General features: G+C 57.0%; 2 protein-coding genes across 2 annotated transcripts; one reads left to right on the plus strand and one right to left on the minus strand.

Moving 5' to 3' along the window:
* Positions 1–154: 154 nt before the first annotated feature.
* Positions 155–8,695, minus strand: FKBP10 (FKBP prolyl isomerase 10). Its single transcript, XM_055336915.1, has 10 exons — positions 8,378–8,695; positions 5,086–5,231; positions 4,462–4,651; positions 4,220–4,365; positions 3,663–3,852; positions 3,345–3,490; positions 2,399–2,591; positions 1,852–1,994; positions 1,516–1,679; positions 155–1,198 (listed from the first exon to the last, which is right to left on the minus strand). Exons 1-10 carry the CDS (start codon positions 8,620–8,622, stop codon positions 1,013–1,015), a joined length of 1,749 nt encoding a protein of 582 aa, XP_055192890.1. The 5' UTR covers positions 8,623–8,695; the 3' UTR covers positions 155–1,012.
* Positions 8,696–9,719: 1,024 nt separating this feature from the next.
* On the plus strand, positions 9,720–16,570 carry P3H4 (prolyl 3-hydroxylase family member 4 (inactive)). The gene is made up of 8 exons (XM_055337610.1): positions 9,720–10,280; positions 10,815–10,967; positions 11,061–11,232; positions 11,891–12,019; positions 12,903–13,048; positions 13,751–13,834; positions 15,688–15,832; positions 16,134–16,570. Exons 1-8 carry the CDS (start codon positions 9,801–9,803, stop codon positions 16,154–16,156), a joined length of 1,332 nt encoding a protein of 443 aa, XP_055193585.1. The 5' UTR covers positions 9,720–9,800; the 3' UTR covers positions 16,157–16,570.
* Positions 16,571–25,341: the final 8,771 nt, after the last annotated feature.

The raw sequence follows: 25,341 nt of genomic DNA on the forward strand, positions 1-25,341 counted from the left end.
TCCCTTTCCATGGGGAGGGCCCTGGTTAGGCCACAGCAGGTAGGAGGCAGAGACCTAGGGACGTGGTATCTTGAACGCCCACTTTCTTCCTGGTTCTTCCCCAGTTTTGGGGTCCCAGGGCCACCCTCCAACTGAAAGAGCACATCCTGAGGCCTTTGGTTTAGTCTTTTATTTGGTACAAAGGAGAAAGGGATCTGCCACCAATTTAGCCTTTTGAATGTGCAGAGCTGTCTACCCCCCTCTCACTTCAAGCAAGCCTTTCTTCCAAGTTTATCTCTCCCCCAAACCAAGGATTTCGTAGCCCTAAGACTACATCCATCCTTATCCCCACCCCCTTCACCCTCCTCTTCTCTGTCCCATAGAGAAAGAAAGCAGGGACAGAGAGGGAGGAAGGGCAACACCAAGCCCAGCCCTGAACAGAGCACCCCAGGGTCACTCCAGCCACCACTGGACATTGTGGGGGGCCAACAGCAGAGGTGTGGGGGAGGGAGTGGGTGGGGGAGGGCAGTGCCCTCCCTAGAAGCCCCCAGAGCTGAGGGTCTGGTGAGTCCTGGTCTATGCTCTTGGGGGGCTGCCTGGACCCAGGAATAGAGACCAGAGCAGGGTAGTTGGGGACAAGGAAAAGTATGGGTAAAAGGAAAGTCTGAGAAAATAAATGACTGAGCTGGGCCTTGTTCAGTGTCTGGTGACGATGGGGGCGGGGGATATGGGTGAGGCTCAGCAATGGCCCCACCCGACCCCCAGACTCCGCCAACAGATTGGCTTTGTGACTCCAAAACTTGTAAGGGAGGGGTTTGGGGCCAGAAGAGAAACAGTAAATCGAGGTCTGTATTGTGGATTTTACTCTCGGGCTGGTGGGGAGACCAGAGTTGTCTCCTCTGACCATGGTTCAGGTGTTCCTAGACATGATGCCTGCACAGGGGAGGGCGACCCTTGGAAGGTCAGCCCCAGGGCCCACTGTCCTCACAGAAGCGGGCCTCCACATTTGGGCCTGGGCCCAGGCTCCTGGCCTTCAGAGCTCCTCATGGACCCGCTCCTGGTCTTCGTCCGACTTCAGTTTGAGCTCCTCCATGGTGATCTTGCCATCCTGGTTGCGGTCCTGATTCTGGAACATGTCTGCTATGGTTTTCTCTGCGTCCTGCCCAGGCATGAGGCGTCCTTTGCCCTCGCTGACTTGAGCCTTGATGAAGGCGGAGAACTGGGAGCCAGGAGAGCCAAGGGGAGAGGGGGGTGAGGGTCTCACCGGAGCAGCTGCAAGTGGCCTTGGGAAGGGTCCCAGAGGGGGCCGGGAGAGGAGGTAGGTGTGGAGGACAGGCAGCAGTGGAAGGGGGGAGCTGGGCTGCATGAAGAAGAGGCAGGGACAAGACCTGAGGCACCGTGACCCAGGACAGGGGCAGAGACAGGTGCAGCTGGGACTGCAGACATACTGCGCTGCATGACACCACCACACACAGCAGCTCCTGTCAGGGTGACAGTGTGGGAGAAGCTATCAGGAGGACCGAACTCCTCACCCACCTCCTCCAGGGGGACCTCGCCGTCCTTGTTGAGGTCCAGGCCTTCGAACAGGTTGACAGGAGGGTCCTCATGCCACACGAACAAGTAGCCTGTAGGCAGCCCCTCCTCCCGGGACACCAGCTCCACCTCAAACAGCAGCACTGCACTGCCAGGGACACCCCGGGCTGGAGATGGGGGGGAAGAAAGGGAAGCATCCCAGTTAGGCGGAGGCCTGGGTCCGTCCTGCAGCCTGCCCTAGGTGCTCCTCAGTCCCCAGTTTCCCCTGTTGGACACAGAACCCTTGGGAAGGCCTCCCTCATGGGCCCCAGCAGCCCCTAGTGCCGGTCTGCTCCTCACCTCCACTCTCTCCGTGCGCCAGGTGTGGGGGTACCACGAGCTGCCGCCTCTCTCCCACACACATGCCCTGCAGGCCTGTGTCCAGGCCTTCGATCACCTTGTTGGCCCCCAGTGTAGCCTCCTGGGGGTCCCCATAGTCATGGCTGCAGCAGGGGGAAAGCAGATTCCCAGGCCAGTCAGCATCCCATCGTCCCCCACCAGCCCAGTCTCCCAGCTACTCCTCCTGGTGCCTGCCCCACACAGTCCAGTGCTGGGCCCAACAGTTCAGAGTAGGATGCCCTCCTCATCATGCCACTGCCCCCCAAGTGCAGCCTGGAGGGCCCATCTCTCCCTGCTTTGGGTTCCCCTCCACAGATGGAGACAGCAGCTCCCCTAGACTAACTGGTTCACCCTCCCTGTGCCCATGCATAGAGAATCTCAGCTCCTCGGGGTCCCCCATGCTGGCTGGATGGGAACATCTACAGAAGCACCCGTCGGGGTGTGTCGGGAGGACTCCCCACGCCTGGGCCCACCCACCTGCCCAGCCCTGGCCCTGCCCCGGACCCACGAGGAGAAGAGCTTGGTGCCATCCAGGAGCGAGCAGTTATAGTGGTAGCGAACAAAGTCCCCAGGCTTGGCTGTCTCATTGCAGGTCTCCGGGGGTGGGGACAGTATCTTGATCTCCACAGGATCCCCAGGGTTGTGGAAGTCAATGATGTGGACATCGAAGATCAGCACAGCAGAGCCGGGGATCTTGTCTCCTGGGGTCAGAACGGAGAATGGATCAGCTCAGAATCCAGGAAGGGCTGCTCAGGCCTCCCCTAGGCCCTTAGGCCTCCCCCCCACCCCACCACCACCCCTGTGTCTGCAAACTAGGATGGGCCACAGTCTTTGTTCCCAGGGTCAATTCTTCTAATACGCTCTTGTGGGGGTGAGGGACAGGGGAGGGGAGGACCAGGCCAGTTAGAAAGCCCATTACGGACACCTAGGTGGCTCAGTGGTTGAGCGTCTTTTGGCTCGGATCATGATCCCAGGGTCCTGGGATCAAATCCCGCATCGGGATCCCCTTGGGGAGCCTGCTTCTCCCTCTGCCTATGTCCCTGTCTCAATCTCTATGTCTCTCATGAATAAATAAATAAAATTAAAAAAAAAAAAAGTAATTTGCCCCATTTTACAGGTGAGGACACTTAGGCTTCCAGCAAAGCTGGGTCTCAAGTCCAGGTCTCTTTGCTTCCTAGGGCTATTTCTTTTCCTCCATAACAACCCCACCTCCCCAAAACTCAGGAGTTGGCTGCCCTCTCCATGATGGAAGGGAGAAGTGGGGCGGGGTGTGCCCCAGGAGGAGAGGATGGAGTCTGTGTGGCAGGAGGCGGGCAGGTGGCAGGTGTGGCAGGTGACTGTTGGTGATGAGAGGGGCAGCGCGGTGGCTGGAATGGCCCTGCGCCCCTGGGGAGTCAGTGGACAGTCTGCAGTGATGCTACCATGGTGACTGTGAGCACAGGGGACACGCCTACCTGTCCCATTCTCTCCGTAGGCCAGGTGTGGGGGGATGGTGATCCTCCGGCGCTCCCCCATGCAGGCGCCCTGCAGCCCCTGGTCCATCCCGGGGATGATGTAACCCTGCCCCACATAGGTGTTGTAGGTGTGGTTGCGGGAGTAGCTGTAATACAAGGCAGGAAGGGCCAGCAAGGGAGGTCACAGGGCCCCCCACCCGGCCCTGCCCGGCAGCTCAGAGCCACCCCCAGCTGCTGCCTGGGGTGACCCCAGGTCCTCACTCCCTCTTCCACCTTCTGTCCTCAGGAACCCTCCTGCTCCCCCCGCCCCACACTAACCTGGAATCAAAGAGGGTGCCGTCCATCAGTGAGCCGTTGTAGTGGTAACGCATGAAGTCTCCAGCCACTGCTCTCCGGACGCAGCCAGGAGGTAGTTCCAGCGTCTCTAGCTGGATGGTGTCCTTTGGGTTGTGGACGTCAATCAGTAGCACGTGGAAGACCAGGGAGGCCTGAGGGGGGATCACAGTCCCTGGGGAAGGGATAGGCTTGAACCATACAAGTGGAGAACAAACGGGGCTCCTTCTCCACTCAGGAAGGCCCGTGTGAGCACCCTGCAGAAAGGTGCTAATTCTGCTCTCCAGAGACCTTGCTCTATCCTCAGCAGCCCTGTTTCTTGCTCCCCCTGTGAGGTGTGAGCTAGATCCTCCGCAAGGCCATCACTAGCCCCTACTGAATGTCTGTGGGAATCAGAATAAAGCACCCTTTCTTAGTGAGATCATAACCAAGAGAGATTTCATCTCTACGGCGTCCTGAGTGCCCTTTTGCAGGACACAACCCGAACAACCGTACGTGACAGTCCTCTTCTGGGGAATCCCCGAGACCCTGTCTGCCCTCACCATAGCCTTTCTCGCCATAGGCCAGGAATGGAGGGATGATGATCTTCCTTCTCTCTCCAGGACACATGCCCAGCAGCCCCTGATCCATGCCCTTGATCAGCCATCCAGAGCCAACATAGGTGTCATAAGTGCCGCCCCTACTGTAGCTGTAGAGAATGAGGTAGAGCTGGTGGAGATGGGCCCTGGACACCCTCCCCATCATACCACGGCCCCCAGTGCCCCAGGACCCCTCTAGCCCTTACCTGGTGTCAAAGGCGGTGCCATCCAGCAGTGTGCCATTGTAGTGGTAGCGGACAAAGTCGCTGTCCTGGACCATGCGGGGGCAGTGGGCTGGGTGGTGCAAGGTGCTCACCTGCACGGTGTCTGCCTTGTTCCACACATCCAGCAGGACCACATCAAAGTAGAGGGTGGCATCCGGGGGAATGAGCCCCGCTGTGAGAGTCCGGAGGCCACAGCTCATGTCCGGTGCAGCCTCCAGGACCCCTCACCATGCCACAGTCCCCTACGCCCAAGACTCCCTCTAGCCCTTACCTGGTATCAAAGGCGGTGCCATATTTGCTGCAGCCCCAGCGTGGCAGGTTGAATGGCCACTTGAACGTCCTGCTTGGCCACCCCCTCTACTGCCCCTAGTTCCCCTTCTCCCTAGTCAAGATTTGATTCTACCCAGGGCCTGTCATTTCCTTTCCTCCCACTCCATGGGCAGGAGACTGAAACTCTAGCCCCAGACCTGTCTCAACGCATACTGCATAGGCAGTGTGACCTTGGGCAAGTCACTCTCCCCCTCCGAGCTTCAGTTTTTGGCCCTGGGGTCCTTGTCTGCCTCCTGGGTCTCCTCCATCCCCATGCCTGTGCCCAACCCTTCTCACCCACACCAATGCTGCCATAGCCCAGGTGGGGAGGCACAATGAGGCGTCGCCGCTCGTTGACACACATGCCCATGAGGCCTCGGTCCATGCCGGTGATGAGGCGCCCGACGCCCACCACGATGGCCACTAAGGTGCTTCGGTCATAGCTGGGGGAGGGGAGGGGAGGGAAGAAGCAGATGGGGTTCAGTGGTCTCTGCCCATGGTCACACACATGCGCAGGTGCACACACACTCTATCCGCCTCCCTATACACAGGCGTGGGTCCACATACTCCTGTCTCCTCTCAAGCCTCCCTCCTCCCTTAATAGGATGGGCTGCTACAGGAGAGACGTCCCTGAGGAGGTCAGGGGTTTTTATTTGCCTGGGACATAGGAGGTCTGCATAGGCCTGTGTGCTACCACTATCTGCTGATAGCAGAGGGGTGCTAAGTATGGCCCAAAGGGGAAAAGGAACATTTACTGAGCATTGGCCATGTGCCAGATGAAATCCTTGACCTTTCCCTTTCACCACCTTATTTATTTTATTTATTTACTTGAGAAAGAGAGCACTGGAGAGACAGAGCAAGCATAAGTGGGGGGCAGAGGAAGAGTGAGAAGCAGGAGCAGCCTCCACTAAAGCCCAATATGGGGCTTGATTGATCCCAGGACCCCGGGATCATGACCTGAGCAGAAGGCAGATGCTTAACTGACTGAGCCACCCAGGTGCCCCTCAATACCTTATTTAATTCTTTCCCCTTTGAAGTGGGCATTAGCATTTTCATTTTTCTCATGACAAAAATTGAGACAAGACACTGACTTGCCCAAGGTTATGCAGCTAATCCGTGCCTTATTCAACTCCATGTTTGTGCCACCACACCATCACTTTTCCAAGGAGAGGAGGGGGAAGCAGAGCTAGCTGAGGATAGAGATTAGTTTCCAATTCTGGAAAGACACATTTTAAAATTGCCATGGCCTTTATTGGTTTTTGTTTTATCTTACTTTTATTTATTTATTATTTATGGAAGTATAATTGACATACAAGATAATACTAGTTTCAGGTGTACAGCATAGTGATTTGACATTTACAGACATTAGGAGAAAATCAGAATAATAAATCTAGTTAGCACCTGTCACCACACAAAGTTAATATGATATTGTTGTCTATGCTCCCAGTGTACACTACATCCCCATGATTTGTTCATTTTATAATTGGAAATTTTTACCTCTTGACTTTTATTTGCTTTTAGTTAGTTTTAAGTTCTCAGATGCTAAGGGAAGATGAGAGGTTTTTATTTTTTAGAAGGAAATTCTTTTCTTTTTTTTAAAGATTTTATTTATTTACCATGAGAGACACAGAGAGAAAGGCAGAGACATAGGCAGAAGGAAAAGCAGGCTTCCCGCAGGGAGCCCAATATGGGACTGGATCCCAGGACCCTGGGATTAAGACCTGATGCTGAGCCAAAAGCAGTCGCTCAACCACTGTGCCACTCAAGAGTCCCTCTTTTCTTCTTTAAAAAAGATTTTATGTAGTTGAGAGTGAAAGAGAGAGAGAGAGAGAGAGAGAGCAAGAGCAGGGAGGAGGGACAGAGGCAGAGGGAGAAGACTCCCCCCTGAGCAGGGAGCCCAATGTGGTACTGGATCCCAGTACTCCGGGATCATGACCTAAGCTGAAGGCAGACACTTAAATGACTGAGCCACCCAGGCGCCCTGGGAGACTTTTATTTAAAACAAATTTTTAAATCACTTTTTTTTAAGTTTATTCAATTTTTTAGTAAGCTCTACCTCCAATGAGGAACTTGAACTCCTGACCCCAAGATCAAGAGTTGCATGCTCTTCCAACTGAGCCAACCCCAGGGGACTCCAAGAGATTTTTCTTTTGACCAAAAGAGTTAAGAACCATGGGTTAAGGACGTTTTTCCAAGCTTAGCACTGCATGAACTGGGGCCAGCCAGGCTCCCAGAGTCCCACCAAGGAAGCCATCCCCGGCTCCCAACCCTTCCCTGACTTGGGCTGTATTCCTGGCCACCAGCCATCCCTCATTCTGCCCACTGAGAGGCTTCCTCCACAGTGCTGTGGTGAGGGCCCAAGCCCACACAGAATTTCTACCAGTTACACACTATCAGAGCACTCAATCCTCCCCAGAGTCAAGGCCCATGTGCCCTGAACTTGCTTTCGGATTGGCAGGCGCTGCGTGAAATTCACTTTCATTCATCATCATACTTGAGCCCTGTTATCAGCCTTAGGAAGAGGGAATTGAATTTTCCAGATTATTTTTAACCTCTGTTTTTCAGATAAGGAACATGAAGCTGCAAGTACTAAAATTTTTTGTTCATGGTCACAGGCTGGATTTGAACTCGGGGTCCTGCACTCTGGAGCTCATGTCCTTCATTCAGTACACTGCCTGCCTTTCAAAGCCATGGCCAACGATTTCCCATAGGCTGAGTTGTGTGTTTTGGGAAGGGGTCTAAGAGGGACTGAGCTCTTGGGATATGGTGTATGACTCGGCTCTGAGGTTTAACCTAGGCTGGCGTGCAGCCCTGCCCTGCCTCTACCCACAAAAGTAACTTGCCAAAGCAGATCAAAGGTCTGATCAGACCAGAAGCCCATCTCTCAAACCCCAAAGCGGACAAGATGGGAGGCAGTCCTGGGCTGGTGGAGCTAAGATGGAGGGAGGTGGGGGGTGCAGGGAAACCCAGAGAGGGAGCTGAGAACCCCCTGAGGAGCCTGGGGGTCAATGCCCAGCCCTGTGACACGTAGACACATAGGGTCCCTACACAGAGCTATGCCCTCCACTCCTGGGTCACCCTGCTTTACCACCCTAGCTGCTCAAAACCCCCGTGGCCTCCAAAAAGGTTCTACTGCCTCTTCTCTGGGTACAAAGGCTGGAAACCTGGGGCTGGAACCAGAAGGGATTCAGGGGGTCCCAGGCTGAGACCACTGGAGGATTCACATGTAGCAGGGACCCTGCCCTTCCCCCCAGCACTAGGGACCAGAACCTCCCTGCCAGGTCTTTAAATAAAGCACTGGTAAGTAAATACAGCAGTTCACCTCCATCATCACTTTGGGGAAAACGGGGAGCTTGCTGTAAAAGAAACTGGGGTCCTTTGAGAAGTGAGGGTTTGAAATTGAGGGTAAGGATGTCCTGGGGAAGATGGATATCTGGAAGTCCCCATTCCCAGGGTGCCGCATTAGAGGTTGGAAGACCACAGAGTGAATAGGGGATGCAGATACAGCCTAAAGGGACTACGGATCTCCAGGATTACAAGAGCCTGGCCCCAAGGGGAGTGGCCAGTCTGGGGGCACCCAACCCGTTACCTCGAGTCAAACTTCTTGCCATCCTCGAAAGTGCCGTTGTAATGGTAGCGCACAAAATCCCCCATCTGCACTTCCCGGGGACAGGTCCTGGGGATGTGGTACCTCTCGATGACTACATCTTCCAGGGGGCCCCCGGTCGGGCTAGCACGGCCCAGCCCCCTCCCCACGGCCTGTACCAGCAGCAGCAGCAACTGCAGCAGGGGGAGCCGGAGGAAGGTGTGGCTGGGGAACCCCGCGCGGAACATGGTGCCTGGAGCGCGGACGGCCAGCAGTGAGGGCGAGCGAGGGAGTCGCCGCCGCCAGCCTCCTTCCCCCCTGCTCCGGGAGCAGGCTCCCCCCCTTCCTGTCCTCGTCCCCACCCCCGCCCTGGCTGGTCCACGTGGAATGGGGGCTGGGGAGACTGAGCTGGCGGGACGGGGGGCGGGAGACGGGGGGTGGGATCGGAGGAGGGGGCGAGGCTGAGTGTTGGAGTTACAGGAATGCGCGAGAAAGACTCCAGATTCCCCCTCCCTCCCGGGGCTCGGCGTCCAGGGGCCCGGCCAGGGAGGGAGGTTCGGGAAAGCCGAGAAGCAGGAGCTGACTCCCATTTCAAAAAAAAAAAAAAAAAAGAAAGAAAAGAAAGAAAGCAATAAAGAAAGAAAAGAAAAAAGTTCGGCATCCCTTTTCCGGAGTCCCCGGGTCCTAAAGCCGAGCTGAAACATCCCTGGCTTCTCTCGCCACCACCTCCAAATTAGGCTCCTCCAGATGGATGGAGGGGCTCCAGAATCTGGGGATATCTTGGCATCTCCCCGCCCCCACTCCCCCAATGCCCCAGGGAGGGCCTCTCCGGGGACAAGCCGCGGTGCCTCGCGGAGGCTGGCGGGCCCGGACCCCGGACCGTGCCGCGCGGGGCTGGAGGCGGGTGGGCAGCTGCGGGAGCGCTGCGCGCCTCCCAGTCGCGAACTGGGGGTGCGGGCGGCGGGGAGAGGACACTAGCAGTGACTCCTTCGGGGCTAGGGGCGGAGAAGGAGCAGAAGGGACCCTGTACTGGAAAGTAGACCAGGTGCCAGGGTTTGGGCAGAGTGGAGGAGGCGGCGCTCCGTCAATTTCTGGACCTTAAGGTGGGGGGTTGTCTTCGCGTGGGGAGGAGGGGCTTTGCGGGCTCCCAGCCCTGCGGGAAGCGTCCTTCCAACCGCTTCCAGAAGGTCAGGGGGCAGACCCCCAAGGGCAGGAGGTGGGCCACCGTAGGAGACTCGGGACACCCCGGGCCCTCTGCCCCTCGGGGGAGCTGACCCAGCCCGCGACCCCGCCCTCCTGCCCCCGGTGCCCGGCACTAAGACCCAGCGGCCCCCGCTCCGCTCCCGCTCCCGCCCGGCCCGCCCGCCGCCCCGCCAGGCCCTGCCGCCTGCTCCGCCCCGGGAGAGCCGGCCGGCGCGGCGCGGCCATGGGGCGGGCGGCGTGGGGGCTGCTGTGGCTGCTGCTGGGCAGCGCCGCGGCGCAGTACGAAAAGTACAGCTTCCGGGGCTTCCCGCCCGAGGACCTGATGCCTCTGGCCGCGGCCTACGGACACGCGCTCGAGCAGTACGAGGGCGAGAGCTGGCGGGAGAGCGCGCGCTACCTCGAGGCGGCGCTGCGGCTGCACCGGCTGCTGCGGGACAGCGAGGCCTTCTGCCACGCCAACTGCAGCGGCCCCGCGCCGCCCGCGGCCTCGCCCTCGGGGCCCGCGCCCGGCCCCGACGGCGGCCGCGGCGAGGAGTGGGCCCGCGAGCTGCAGCTCTTCGGACACGTCCTGGAGCGCGCCGCCTGCCTGCGCCGCTGCAAGCGGACGCTGCCCGCCTTCCAGGTGCCCTACCCGCCGCGGCAGCTGCTGCGCGACTTCCAGAGCCGCCTGCCCTACCAGTACCTGCACTACGCGCTGTTCAAGGTGGGCCCCGCCCCGGCACCCCGCGCGGCGCCCCTCCCCCGACCCTGGAGTCCCCAGGCCCGCCGCGACCCCCAGCCCCGCCGCCTCTTCCCCGACCCCCGAGTCCTCCCGCCCCGCCTCCCCCATCCCTCCTCACCCTCCCCCGCAGTGCGGGTGCCCCTCGACACCCCCCGGGGCCCCCCCAGCCCCGCCTCGCCTTCCGCGACCCCGGAGGCCTCCCGCCCGGCCTCCCCCATCCCTCCTCACCCTCCCCCGCAGTCCGGGTGCCCCTCGACACCCCCCGGGGCCCCCCAGCCCCGCCTCGCCTTCCGCGACCCCGGAGGCCTCCCGCATCCCTCCCCGCTCTCCCTCGCAGCCCGGGTGCCCCCCCAGCCCCCCGACGCCCCTGCCCAGCCTCGCCCCCGGGGCCCCGCTGGGGCGTGTGGTTCCGAGCGGCCGTCGGGCTCCGTGCGGTCGGGAGCGGAGTCGCGCGCACTGCCCGGGACGGCCAAGCCCAAGCCGGCGCTCCCGACCCGCTCTGTGCCCGCCCCACAGGCTAACCGGCTGGAGAAGGCGGCAGCGGCGGCCTACACCTTCCTGCAGAGGAACCCGAAGCACGAGCTAACCGCCAAGTATCTCAGCTACTACCGGGGGCTGCTCGACGCGGCCGAGGAGCCCCTCACGGACCTGGAGGCGCAACCCTACGAGGTGGAGGCAGGGGCAGGGCTGGCCCCCAACGGGGCTGGGAGCGGAGAGGAGGTGTTGGCGGGGCTCCCTGACCCTTCCCACGCTCCCCTCCAGGCCGTGTTCCTCAGGGCTGTGAAGCTTTACAACAGCGGAGACTTCCGCGGCAGCACCGAGGACATGGAGCGGGCCCTGGCCGAGTACCTGGCCGTCTTTGCCCGATGTCTGGCCGGCTGCGAGGGGGCCCACGAGCAGGTGGACTTCAAGGACTTCTATCCAGCCATAGCAGGTATTGCCCACCCCCTCACACCCTTGTGGGCCTCCTGCTCTCCCACAGGGCCCTGCTTCCCGGAGCTCTCAGGCCCCTTAGCACAAGTTTTCATCCCCTACATGTTTATGAAGCACCCAGGAAGTTCTTGGGAGGTGGATAGGAGTGAGGTGTTATCCCGCCCTGGGAGCCTTCAGTCTGTTGAGAGGCATGTGCTACAATCCTGTCCCAAGTGTGGGCATGGGTGCAGAGAGGTGGTTACATCCCACAAGGGGCTGGGGACACTGGGTTCACAGGCCTTCCAGGCAGGAGGGCAATGCAGGGGCAAAGGTGCCAAGGTGCTATGTGCAGGATCAGCCCAGCAGATGGGTGCAGAAGGCAGTTTGTGGTCAGAAATCACACCTAATTGGGATCCCTAACTGTAGGGTCCCTCAGCAGGGGCAGAAAACACCGTCCGAAGCTGCTCTGTCTAGGCTTCTTACCTCCAAACCTCATCTGCTTCAGAATGCCCCGGCTCCCTCTGGTTTCGGGGTAGGGGTGATGTTAGCTCAGGCCACAGTGGCAGTCCTTAGCAGTGTCCTTAGTATGCTCAGCAAAGTCTTCTCCGGCATCATCTCCTGTGATCGTACAGGCTGGGCAGCCACCAGCTCCTCACCACTGCCTCCCCCTCCTCCACTAGATCTCTTTGCAGAGTCCCTGCAATGCAAAGTGGACTGTGAGGCCAACCTGACACCTAACGTGGGCGGCTTTTTTGTGGAGAAGTTTGTGGCCACCATGTATCACTACCTGCAGTTTGCCTACTACAAGTGTGAGCCTCCTGGTGGGCTTGGGGTGGGGGGTAGAGGGCAGAGAGAGTACGGCACTGGGAATGTCACAGAGCCATGGGGAGCCACCCCTCAGAAGTGAGGACCCTGGGTGACGGGAGGGAAGCCTGGGGGTGGCGGGCAGGTGAGAGGGTGGGAAGAACAGAGAGCAGCCTTAGCAGAATTCAGGGACCTCTTAGTTAAATGACTGGGTACCCCACAATTGCACAGAACTTGACAGTTTACATGTCTGTTTATCTCACTTGATACTTTTACCCCCAACCAGCAGACGTTACTGGACCCATTTTTCAGTTGAGGAATCTGAGGCTTATATAGTACAAGGGGCCATTAGTCACATGGCTAATGAGAAGTAGCACCAGGGTTTATGGCTCTTCTTGTCTGGGGGAGATCCTGGGCATCAGCTGGGGCTGGGATGGATGATCTCCAGTGTTCCTGCAATGCGAAGATGCCGAGATTCGGATGGTTGCTAGAGTTGGAGCAGAGGAGCTGAGGCCAGTTCCAGTTGGCAAAGAGGTTGAGGGCCGGGCTGCTGGGCTCTCATTCCCTAGTGCCATTATACTCCAGCTGTGTGAGCTTGAGAAACCTACCTAACCTCTCTGTGCCTCAGGTTTCTTGTCTGTAAAATGGGGATGATGATAACAGTGAAGCTTAAATGACCCGGGCCTGGCACATGGCAAGTGCCCGGGACATTCTAGCTTGCCTTATGATTTGGGGGTGGGTGGGTGAGGTGCCTAGAAGATATTCTGGGAGGCAGCTGGGGAGCCAGGTGCACTGGATTGAATTGGGAGATGGGGCTGGGCTAGGAAGGTGTTGTCCCTGAAAGTGGGGCAGTGCCAGGGCTGCTCCTCACTCCTGTCCTGCCCGCAGTGAACGATGTGCGCCAGGCTGCCCGCAGCGCCGCCAGCTACATGCTCTTCGACCCTGAGGACAGTGTCATGCAGCAGAACCTGGTGTATTACCGCTTCCACCGGGCTCGCTGGGGCCTGGAGGAGGAGGACTTCCAGCCCCGGGAGGTGGGCACTGCCTTTGGAGGCACTCTCAGGACACGTGGTTTAATTTAAAAAAAAAAAAAGAATATATATATATATATATATATATATATATATATATATATATATATATATATATAGGCTGCTTTGGAAGGCCAGATTGGAAGGGAAAAGAAAGACTATGGGTTGTGAGTGGGTCCTGGGTTAAAAGCTGGCCGCCTCAGCTGAATGGGCCTGGGAACATTACTGATCCTTTCTGAATATGTGGCCTCACCTGAAAAATGGGAGTGGGACTGTCTACCCTGACAGCCCAGTGCTCAGGCTGTGGGAGTTGCAAGATACCTGTCCCTGTCCCCACCTGCTCCCTGCCCCACCTTCATCACTCTCACTACTGGCCTTTGCAGGGACCCCGTAGCTTGGACCAACTAAGGAACCCCTGGAATCTAGGGCAAGACTGGCAGTCGGGGGCACATGGTATCACCCTGGATTTCTGCAATGTGGCAGACATTGCTGATGGATAAGGAACTTTCTAGCAGCCCTCAGAATCCTCCTTAACCCAGGCACTCCCAAGCAGCTGTGATTTTTTTCAGTCAGCATGTGAGCTGATACCTATTCCCTGCTCCTTTGACTGAAAAAGGGTGGGAGACCCAGAGCTCCAACAACTTGGCTCCTCCCCCCATCTGGCCACAGGGTCTGGCTTACCCCCACTTCCTCCCCTCCTCTCAGGAGGCCATGCTCTACCACAACCAGACCGCTGAGCTTCGGGAGCTGCTGGAGTTTGCACACATGTACTTGCAGTCAGATGATGAGGTAAGCAGCCCCCCTGCTGTCTAGGCTGGGCCACGATGGGGACCCTCAATCTTTTTCCAAAGCTTGGCCCCACCTCCTGTTAGTCATATGCTGTGACACAGGAGAGAGACCTGTCCCTTACCTGTACCTGTGCTTTTCTCCTCACTCCGTGTTCTCATGCTCCCCTTCTCTACATGTCTGAATCTTGCCCAGTAACTCCGCAGCCCAGCTTAAGTGGCAGCTCCTCCAGGAAGCCCTTGGTGCATGCCCTGGTTCTGTCTCCTGGGCTTTCAGGGCCAACTTTGACCCTCTGTGTCTCCCTGGACCTGGAGTCATTTGCAGCCCCGGCCTATCTCACCCCCAAACCCCTTCTCTAGCTGGGCTCCCAGAGGACTCTGCTCTGGGATGGGACACCAGGTTGTTCCAGCTTTCCCACAGCATCTGCCGCGGAGCTAGTGTTGGGAAACTTGAGTTTGAATGAACCGATAAATGAATGAATGCAGGAAGGAAGGGCTACTATGTGGTACCTTGATTCTTTTATTTTTTTTTTTTGAAGATTTTACTTATTTATTCATGAGAGACACACAGAGAGAGGCAGAGACCTAGGCAGAGGGAGAAGCAGGCTCCCTATGGGGAACCCAATGTAGGACTCAATCCCAGGTTCCCAGGATCATGACCTGAGCCAAAGGCAGATGCTCAACCCCTGAATCACCCAGGTGTCCCAATACCTTGATTCTGAATGAGGGTTTGAGCGTCTGAATTTTGGTGAGGTGTTTCTGTTCAGTGCTTTTTTTTTTTAAAGATTTTTATTTATTCATTCATGAGAGACACAGGGAGAGAGAGAGAGAGAGGCAGAGATACAGGCAGAGGGAGAAGCAGGCTCCATGCAGGGAGCCTGACGTGGGACTCGATCCCAGGTCTCCAGGATCAGGCCCTGGGCTGAAGGCGGCGCTAAACCGCTGAGCCACCTGGGCTGCCCTGCTCTGCTTATTTATTCATTCCCCCCTTTGTTCACTCACCCGTGCCCCTACTTATTACATATGGGGCAGGGGCCACATCGTTTGTACCCCGCCTTTGGTGATAGCCAGCCTGGGCCCCACCACTTACCAGTTGGGTGGCCTCCAGGCAAGTCTTAGGTAGCTCTTGAACTTCTGTTCCTGCATGTGGAATGGGAAGGATGATGCCCATGTCACACCAGCGTGACAGTGAAACGAGGTCAAGTAAGGAAAGTACTTAGTACAGGTGCTCGGTAAATGGTGGCCATTTTGATTACTGTTATTCTTGGCCTGCTGTTTGTCAGACACTGTGTGGGGCTGGGCTAAGTTGATGGAAGGCACCGTCCTTTCCCTAAGTAGCTCACAGTCTAGTGGGTGGGTGGGGAGCACAGACAGTGCTTGGGAGAGGTCAGCACCGGCTACCAGAGGAGGGCTCCAGATCCAACGAGGCTCATGGGCCAGGGTCACATTCTTGATGCCTGGCGTTGGCGAGGTTAACGAGAGCTGTCCAGGCGCTATCCGGGCGCAGGGTGGTGGTTGGGGAGACGATCATGTTCCTGGCCAGGAAACTGCATGAGCAGACAGTATGCCTGGATTAGCAGCATTTGCTCTGGAATTCATGCTTGGAGAGGGAACACTTATGCTGACGTTGAGTCTCTGCTGGGGGAGCCCCATGCATCGGCTCCAGGAGCAATTTGGGAGTGGTACCTTATGGGAGAAACTCTCAGATCAGTCCTGGGTGGGATCCTGAGCCTGGGGAAGGAGGGGCTTTGGGGACTGAGATGGATTGAGGGGAGTGCATCTCATCCAGGAAGGGAGCCCATCTGGCTTTGCGCCTGCTGTGACCTCATTTCTCCCTTCACCCTGGGGCTGCTCTAGATGGAGCTGGAAGAGACAGTGTCTCCCGGAGAGCCCAAGGATCCGCCATCGGATGCTGAGTTTGAGGGCGAGGGGGACTATGAGGAGGGCATCTATGCTGACTGGTGGCAGGAGCCAGATGCCAAGGGCGACGAGGCAGAGGCCGGTCAGTGACTCGAGTCCTGGTGGAGGGTGGGGTTGCAGCCTGGGGTGGAGGTTGGTCACAGGATCCACGTCCTGGGCTGCAGAGGCAGTTGGAGTGCTGGGACCCCTCCTCTGGGGCCTTCTAGCCTGTTAGCCAACCCTGTGTGTGAGGGGGTGGCATCCTTTCTGGAGCTGGGACTCAACTGAGGCCTGTCCATGGGACCCTCTCTCCCTCCTGCCCCCATCCCCCAGGACAGCACCTAGATACTTGCTGGGAGTGGAGGGGGGGGGGCTAACCCCATGTTCCCTCCTTTCCTTTTCAGAGCTGGAGCCCGACCTAGCATGAGAAGAGGGCCACCCTCATATCCCTCAAGAGCTTGGAAAGCATCAGCCCCGTGGCACCGCCCTCACCACCCTGGGCAGCAGCAAGAACTATTTATTAAAAATGTAAAATGGACAGAGCTGACCAGGCCCCATCCCATCCCACCTGTGCTCCCCAGGCCCCTCCTGTGTCCTCTGGGGCTCTGGGCCACGGGATGGTGGTGCTACAGCTGCTGATGGCCCATCTTCCTCCCCAGTGCTCTCCTCACCCAGACAGGCTGCTGGGGAAGAAGGTTCCTGCTCCTCCAAGTGGAGTCTCAGCCTGAATTTCAGGGACAGCAGAGGGGCAACTGGTGTCGTGAAGACCACTGGACCAGGAGTCCAGTGGTTCCTGGTACACTGGCAGTGGGTGCTCAATAAATGTTTCTTGTTGAATGGATTGCAGGACCCTGGGTCCAGTCTCCCCTGGCCTGAAGGTGCAGGTAGTTCCCTCCCTCCCTCCACGTCCATCTCCCCTGTTTGCACATAAGGGATGGGTGAGGGCTCAAGTCTTTGGCCTTGGATCCTGGGCATTTGTGAGCAGAGAGCAATTGCAGATCTGCCCACCAGGAGGCGTGAGCACGCAGTTCCTGCTCCAGTGCCTGGAAGGTGGTTTCAGATTTCTAAGATGGGCTGCCCTACATTCTCCTGGTTCAGCATTGCTTCCCTCTGGGGAGTGTGGTAAGCACCGGGAGGGGGCTAAGGACATTTCCGGCTTTTACTTTCTAGCCATTTCCTGACGCAGGTTCTCCAGGGTCTGAGCAAGCGTGCCCTGCCCTGCTCTCTGCCCATTCTCCCATTCTTCACATTTAACAGATGTGGGGGGTTCCATATCAGCAGCCAGAGGGGCCCCAGGATCACAGGTCGATAACATAAGACCTCATGGTGGCAGTGGACCTGCCAGATCCTCTTGCCCAATCTTCATCAGCTCTAGGGGGCAGGGAGTCTGGAGGTACAGAGGTAAGGGTGATGCCAGGTGGCTAATTGAGCGCTGTGATGCACCGGTGTCCCCTCCAGCCTCCCTAGTTCCACAGTAGAGGGGCAGGCACTCTGGAGAGGGGCCCTGGGCGGGGACCAAGCAGGTAACAGTTCTGACTCCCTATGTTTCAGGCCTCCCTGGAGGCAGGGTGGTGTAGGAGGCTTCTCTTCCTACTGGAGGGTGGGGCTGATGCTGGGAAGCCCGGTTCTCACTGTCCGCACCCCTGCCCTCCCCACAGATGTGCCAGGTGACCTGGCCTGGGCCCTGCCCATCTCTGTGCCCAGGAGGACTCTCTGCCTCACCCCAAACCCCTCCCCTGGGTCTCTGGTGGGGACGACGACAGGAAGGCCAGACAGAGTCAGTCTGGAGCAGGGCTGGGGCAAGGCTGAGGGCACCGGTGACCTCACTCCTCCCAGTCTCGGTCTCCGGTAGGTGGGTCTGCAGCGGTAGCGTCTCCTCGGAGCCTCCCAGGTGCCACGGTGGCCCCGCCCTGCCCACCCCACCCCTTTCTAGCTGCAGGGCTGTGAGCCTCCACCGAGGCCCCGCCCCCCGTTTCTGGGAGGGGCTGCCCTTGGGGCTGGCCCTTGAGAGGGTGGGAGCCGGGACGTGCTGGAGCGCGCCTGCTGTGAGTAGGAGCTTTGGAATCTGGACAGCTGGGTGTGAGTCTGAAAGGGCGTGTGCGCAGGAGCAAGGAGGGCTGTGCGCTTGTGTGCTTCTATGCTGTGTGGACGTGTGGTTCCGGGTGGGAGCCTGTGCCTGCGTGCACGTGTCTGAGGGTGTGGCAGTTTCACGGGTGACCGAAGGTGTTTCTGCACACGGATGCGGATGCGTGGGACTCCGTGTACTTGTGAATGTGTATCTAGATGGGCTCACTCAGCACGTGTTTATTGAGCACCTAGTAGGTGCTAAGCACACTGTTGGCGCTGGCATACAATAGAGAGCAAAGCAGGCCAGGCACCCTGCCTTCGTGGAGTTTGCGTCCCAGCGGAGAGACCTGCAATAAACAGTAGGTGTTGTAATGAATCATTTATGCGGTTAGTCTGATAAATCAGACAGAAAAAGAGACCTGGGAGGTGCCATTTAAGAGGTGTGTTGTGTGTGTCTAAGTGTGCATCTGAGAGTGGCGTCTCGAGTGTGTGGTGGTGAGACAGTTCTTGGGGGGGTAGGTGTCCCCTGGAGGCAGGAGGCCAGCCCCTGCCTCAGCCCTCTCCCCACAACTAGGCTGTAGCTTGAGCCCTTACTCAGCTCTCCTCTTCCAGGCAGCCAGCAGCCCCTCCCATCTCTCCATGATGCCGGCGTCTCCCCACTGCCAGGCCAGCTCCCCAAACCGGTGAGACCGAGTCCCAGCGTGGGGCCTGCCGCCCATTCTCCCAACCACACCCAGGGCAGACACCCTCGCCTCCTCCACATCTGTCTCACCTGGTCCCTCCTTACCCCACCCTCCAGCAACCTGCCCTGCACCGCATCAGTCATAGCATCTGTAGTGTAATGGGTAGAAGGTTGGGGAAGGCCAAAAAGGGACTGGGGATGGTGACCTCACACAATAGGGCCAGGCTCCGATGCCACGGAGGTGCCCGGACCCGGAAAGACCCTGTCCTGAAGCAAGCGTCACGCTGCAGCATATTGAGTACCTACCATGTGGTGGGCACTTGGCGGGTTCTTCATAACCCTTAAAGCAGGCTTGTGACATAGGTATCAGCTCCCTTCTGCTATAGGTGAGGCTGAGGAATGAGGAACAACTTGTCCAAGGTTTCTCAAATTGAGCGATAGTGGCTGAGCTGCATTTGAAATTTCTCCCTGGGACGCCTGGGTGGCTCAGCGGTTGAGCATCTGCCTTTGGCTCTGGTGGTGATCCCAGGGTCCTGGGATAGAGTCCTGCATTGGGCTCCCCACAAGGGACACAATGAATTTGAGACACAGAGAGATAGAGAGAGGCAAAGACACAGGCAGAGGGAGAAGCAGGCTCCATTCAGGGAGCCCGACGTGGGACTTGGTCCCAGGACTCCAGGATCATGCCCTGGGCTGAAGGCAGGCACTAAACCGCTGAGCCACCCAGGCTGCCCTGAAAAATAGTTCTTAAAGTCACACCCTGGTAGGGGGAGTAGGGTCTTGCCTGGGGACAGAGAGCGACCCCCTCCCTGTGTCAGAAGGCTGTGTCTAGTTGGCACTAGTGCCAATAGCAGGTGTAGGGCCCCTAGCCCCCCTGCAGCTCCCCACTCTGGGGTCTTCATCTAGGTCTTGCAACCCCTCTCCAAGGACAGTCCTGGCAGATGGCCTCACCTTCATGGATGGGGAAACTGAGGCCCAGAGAGGCTAGAAGGCTGGCTTAGCCCCAAGATGACTCAAGGATTCAGTGGGAATATGTTGGGGCCTGAGGGCTGCCCATCAGAGCCAGCTCCAGGCCAACCTGTGGACACATCACCTGTAATCACCACCTGCCTGGGTCTCACTTGGCGCCCGAGCAACTGGATAACATCTCTTCTGTCCCCCAGACAGCTTTGGGGTGGGAGCACCTCTCACACCCATGACTCAGGAGGGGAAACTGAAGTAAGGGGGGGGGACATGCCTGCTTTTTCACACACACACACACACACACACACACACACACACACACACACACCACCCGTATACTTAATCCTCTGAATTTGAGGAAGAACTCAACTCACTAAGGTAAGCCACTCCCAATGAAGAGTCAAGGAGACCTTGACATTTTCCATTCTGGGTCACTTTTTCATCTTTCCTTTTTTAGGAGAAGAGTGGGATATTACATTCTTGGAGCAAAGTAAGGAGTGGCCCCATTGAGATGCCTTCCTTTTCCCTTGACCACTTGGCTAAATCCTGGTGGCCTTCCTGGAGGAAGCTAGGAAGGAGCACAGTTCAGCCAGTCTGAGTGGCAAGTCTGGCTTCTCTCCCCCTGGCCCTGAAGGGTGTGGGGAGCAGGGGGCCTCTCAGAGGCCTTGCAGCCATGAAGGACATCCCATTAGAAGGTTTTTGAGGGGTGGGGGGTGCCTGGTTGGCTCAGTCAGAGGAGCAAGTGACTCTTGGTCTCAGGGCTGTAAATTCAAGCCCCACATGGCATATAGAGATTATTTAAAAGTAAAATCTTAAAAGAAAAAAGTGCTTTTGGTATCTCCAAATGAGGTTAGGCTCACAGTTACAGAGACACAGGGATAGGAATGAAGTCAGAAAATGCTTGTCGCATGACTTTAACCCTTTAGCACAATTATTTTGACAAACTTGGTTGTTGTTGGTGGGTTTGTTTTTCTCCTTTGATAATACATTGGGATCCTCAAAAATGGAAATGTCCCAGGCCTTGGAGCGCACCCACCGGCCTGCCCCACGCACACTAACACATGCCACACTTTGGATGGACCTGGCCTCTCTCCAGCACCCTGAGCGTGTGCCCAGTCCAGGCTTCACCCACCCCCACGCCCCCTGCCCCTCCCCCTCCCCCCTCCCAGGTTCTCTGCCAGCGCCATAAATTATCCATGAGCTGGAAGTTGGCTGCTGCTTCCACTGAAGGCTGAAGTGCCGATGAAATATTCAGGGATCTCAACTCTCAAATTCCCTGGTGGCCGCAGGATGGGACTGGGGAGGACGGGATTCATGTACCAGGTTAGGGGGGGCCTCCAAGCCCTGGCTCCTGCTCCCTAGCTCCTGCCCTGCTGGAGTCTAGGGAGGTGGGGGAAAGGTCTCTGCCAAATCCAGGGCCCTGGTCTGGGTGGTGCCCTCTTGGTGTAGAGGCTTGAGTGGCAGTGAGCAGAGGTTACTGATTTCCAGCCCCAGGGAGGGCCCGCCAGCCCAGCAAGGCCTCCCTAGCTCCCTGGCTCTTGAATCCCAAAGTCCCCCCCCCCCCCCCCGCCAAGTTCCATCTTGAGGTGACTTCCCACACAACTGGTTCCCATCTCCCTCTAACACATACCCTGCCCCTCACCTTTGTAGAGGTAGGAAAGACCTAGGTTGGTGGGTCTGCGGGGCTGGTGGGCAGGAGACGAGGTTCAAGTCCCAGCTCTGCCAGGAATTTGCTTGTGTGACCCCAAGGTCAGACCTTCTTCTCCTAGTTCTAGACTCATTTTACACACACACACACACACACACACACGCACACACGCACACACACAAGAAAGGAGGTTCTGATGGATTGTTTCTTCTTCCGTTTCCTAAGAACTCTTCACGGTTTGGGGAGAAATCCTGTTATCAGTGTGTGTGTGTGTGTGTGTGTGCACTTGCACATGTGTGTGCCAGAGGAGGAGCGGCCTTTCTATGGGAAGGCGCTTGTCGAGGCAGGCATTTCTCCCAGCTTGTTGGGAGAGGGAGGGGCAGGCAGGCTGGCAGGCGGGTGGAGCCTCAGCTGTGTCAGCCTGTGCCAGGAGTCACCCAGGCCAGGAGCAGCAAGGGGGTGACTCAAGTAGCAAGGTTCTCTTGGCTGCGTCCCCCCACCCAAACTCTCAGGAGGGGGCGGGAGTTGCTCAGAAAGCTGGGAAGATACAGATCAAGAATATAGTCCCAATTCTTGGAGCCCACCCTGCTGAGTTCCTGAAATTCTGCAATCCCATCTTTTTGGGGGCTTGGGGTAGGGAAGGGGGGACAGTCATCCCCTGGAGAGGTCCTGACCCTCTTCCAGCCTCTCCATCCACCACCACCTCTAGCCCCTGGTATCTCCCCCTGGCTTGTGCTATTTCTGGCCATCCTATCTCTGTTTTCTTGTCTCCCTGTTTTCCTTTTGACATTCCATGCCCGCCCACACGCCTTGCAGTGAAGTGTCTTGGGAGCTACCTCTATAATTAAGAGCACTCCCCAGGCTGGCTGGGCACACACCCTCAGGACCCAGCTGTGGGCAGTCTCTGGCCTCCAGACTCCTCCCCAGGACAAAGAATAGCACAAAAAGCAGGAGTACCTCACCACCACCACCTGCACCCACCCCCGACTCCCCACCTCTGCCCAGGGGTCTTGCACCTTCCTATGTGCTCCTGCTCCCAGCAATGGCTGGCCCCTCTCCAGGCTCTTCTGCAGCCGAGGTTGTCTTCCTAGCCCTGAAGGGATCACACTGAGCAAGTCCCCCCACCCTAACACCAGTGGGCAGGGGCCAGAGTACAAATGGAGGCCCGTACACAAAGATCTAAATTAGCCACAAATTAAACTAACAAACTGTTAAATAAGATGCACCTTGACAAGGATACCCCCACAACGCCCTCAAAGGCCAGGATGCAACTGAGAGTTCTGATTCCTTCTTGGAACACAGCATCTTGGGGATGACTGTTCCCTGACCCCCGGCACCCCCAGCCCCTGGGCCATCTCCCCTTCCCTTCGCATGCCATGCCTGCTCACTAGCACATGACAAAGGGCTTCCAGCACATGTGTGTAGATACCCTAGCATCATGTCAGCTGTGTCCATCCCTCCCCTATAACTGTCACCTCTATCACCCCTTTGCCTAAGTGTGCACATAACACACATGCTGCTGTTGTCCGCTCTCAGGAGAAAGAGCCAGAACAAGAGAACTACAGGCCCCCAATGAGGGGTTAGCTCTGGGCAGGGAGTTTCAGTCTCCGGTTCAGAGGTCCAGAGTGTGATCTCAAAGGGTAGAAGGGGTATGTATGCTCTGTAGGCTCCTCCCCGTGTTCCTGTGTGGAGGGGTGCACCTGTGGGAGGACCAGAGCAGGGGCAGGGCCCGAAGTTTAGCCACCTGTTAGTTTACCCCATCTTCCTTTTTAAGATTTTTTAAAAATGTATTTATTTGAGAGAGAGAGAGCGTGCACACACACACACACACACACACACATGCACTTGCATGAGTGGGGGCAGGGGCAGAGGGAGAGGGAGAAGCAGACTCTACGCTGAGCAGAACTCCTGTTGGGCTCTATCCCAGGACCCTGAGATCAAGACCTACTGATGTCAGGTGCTTAACCTATTGAGCCCCTCCCCTATCTCCTTTTATAGGGATGGCCATCCCTGAGGACACCTGGGGTCAAAGAGGAGGGAAGAAGGGAGTGTGTGTGTGTGTGTGTGTGTGTGTGTGTGTCTGTGCTGGGGAGAGTGCTGACACGCCCGGCATTGTATGTCTGAATTTGTGTCAGTCAGGGTTTATCTTGGAGGTAAGAGTACAGAAGGGTGTGTTTGTGTGTGTGGCTTTTGTAGATCTGAATCCCTGAAGGCCTCCATGTGGGGAAGGGCCTCCCCCGAGAGAGGGGGCTGAGATGGAAGACACAGCAGCGTCTCTTCCACCACCTTAGATGGCCCAGAGGGCTGCAGAGGATGAGCTGAGGAGGGCTGCATGGCTGTTCACCTTCTCCCAGGGAAGCATCTCTCTGTCCCCACCAGCTCCCCACCCCAACATTGGACCCTCATCATACCCCTCTTTGCTGGTAACTTCTGTCTCTGGGGCAGCTTGGGATGAGCCCTTTGGTGCCTGTTCCTTCTTTACTCAGAAAACCCAGAAGGCTGCAAAGGTGAATTAACCATTTGTGTTCTTCGTGGCCCCAAGACTCTGCTTCCACTGAACTCTCGGCAAGAGAAATGAGCTTAAAAGTCAGGAATACGAAGTGAAGCCAGACACAACAAGGAACTTAGAATAAGGAGACAAGGCTATTCATACAAGGGAGGCTGAAGAATTTCCTTTCCTGGAGATCTGTCAGAGAAATCAAGGCCTTATAAAGGCTTGGAGGAAGGGGACTTGTGGCCACAGTGACTCTCATGCCTGTCCCTAGGTGCTTCCTCACCCCCTGAGACCAAATCCCCTACACAGCCAGCACTTTGCAGTAAACATCATTTTCTGATTCTTTTCTGTATCCTACAGGTGAATCCTCAGTGCCAGAGAGGCACACAGTAGGTGCTTAATAAATGTGCAGAAAATCCCTTGACCTGGGAGGAGACACAGCTCTTATTCCAGTCTTTCCTGCTGCTGTAGGAGGTGCCTCCACCCAGTCCCAGTCTGATGCTTAGCTTTGGGGCCGGCATGTTGCAGCTTGTTACAGGCTGACATACAGGGAACATTCTAGGGAGACACACACACACACACACACACACACACACACACAGGATTTATTCTTTTTTTTTTTTTAAGATTTTATTTATTCATGAGAGACACACACACAGAGAGGCAGAGACACAGGCAGAGGGAGAAGCAGGCTCCATGCAGGGGGCCCGATGTGGGATTCGGTCCTGGGTCTCCAGGATCACACCCCCGTGGCCTAAGGGGGGTACTAAACTGCTGAGCCACCCGGGGCTGCCCCACAGGATTTATTCTGAAGCCCTATTTGTGTCCCTCTACTCCACCAGGCTCTTCCACCCCTCTGTAGTCAACCAGCCTTCCCAGCCTGTACACTGAGAGAGGAAGAGAGGAAGGAAGGAATGAAGTCAGGCTTGGGTCTGGGAAGTGTGTGTGTCTGTACGCAGGGGTGGAGGTGGGGAGATGGGCAGGGGATGGGGAGAGCAACAGAGGGAGGAAGTGAAACCCTAGGGTTGGGAGCTCTATTTCTCCCAAGCTGAGGGCTGGCCATGGTACTGGGGACTGGGGACTGCTGGTACTGCCTGGTTGGTGGCTAGGGGGAGCAAATGGGGGGGGGCGGGGAGGGACAAAGTAGGAAGATACTCAGAAAAGCAAGAGGAGGGGGAGTCAAGGCAACTAAATGAAGGACAGTGCCTTGGCATGTGGGATGGTACCTGGTTAAGGATGCTGATGTCTCCTTGACCCCCTCCAGGGAGGCTTCTTGGATGGCACAAGCCTCAGAAGTGAGACTGTTTTGGCCATCATTCCTTTCTCTGGTGGGAAAGTGGTCAAGGATACTGCTGGGGTGCCCTCACCTAGCCCACCCCAAGTGCCAGCGTGGGGACTATGGAACTTGTTGGAGGGAGGACCTTTCCCTGAACAACCACTCCCCCAATTCCCACACACTCAGAGTGGCTATGGTGACCTGTTTATACTTAGCTCTCTGGGAACCTCTCGAGGATTGGGATCATTTTGGTTTTCTGTGTTACCAGGGTCTACTCTGGTGCCTAGCATACAGTTGGTGCTTGATACTTGAATGTTGATGAATGAATGTCTTTAGGAAGTTCAGCATGCTGTACATCCACTGGAGCAGTCATCCGTTTCATTAACCACAGAAAGGAAAGACCCTCATCTTCTTAACTTGCTTGCCTATTGGGAAGTTCTTTCTGATAACTAACCCACGACCTTCCACCAATGAGGGGGTGC

The sequence above is a fragment of the Nyctereutes procyonoides genome, unplaced genomic scaffold (assembly GCF_905146905.1).
Source record: "Nyctereutes procyonoides isolate TBG_1078 unplaced genomic scaffold, NYPRO_anot_genome, whole genome shotgun sequence".
In the NCBI taxonomy this organism is placed as follows: domain Eukaryota; kingdom Metazoa; phylum Chordata; class Mammalia; order Carnivora; family Canidae; genus Nyctereutes; species Nyctereutes procyonoides.

Excerpts from the sequence above, each read along its gene's own strand:
- FKBP10 (XM_055336915.1), bottom strand. The coding sequence starts at position 8,622 with ATGTTCCGCGCGGGGTTCCCCAGCCACACCTTCCTCCGGCTCCCCCTG. Across the intron at positions 3,853-4,219 it reads CTATGGCGAGAAAGGCTATG|GGACTGTGATCCCCCCTCAG; the intron begins GTGAGGGCAGAC and ends TCCCTTCCCCAG. Across the intron at positions 1,199-1,515 it reads GCGAGGTCCCCCTGGAGGAG|TTCTCCGCCTTCATCAAGGC; the intron begins GTGGGTGAGGAG and ends CCTGGCTCCCAG.
- P3H4 (XM_055337610.1), top strand. The coding sequence starts at position 9,801 with ATGGGGCGGGCGGCGTGGGGGCTGCTGTGGCTGCTGCTGGGCAGCGCC. Across the intron at positions 10,281-10,814 it reads TGCACTACGCGCTGTTCAAG|GCTAACCGGCTGGAGAAGGC; the intron begins GTGGGCCCCGCC and ends CCCGCCCCACAG. Across the intron at positions 13,835-15,687 it reads ACTTGCAGTCAGATGATGAG|ATGGAGCTGGAAGAGACAGT; the intron begins GTAAGCAGCCCC and ends GGGCTGCTCTAG.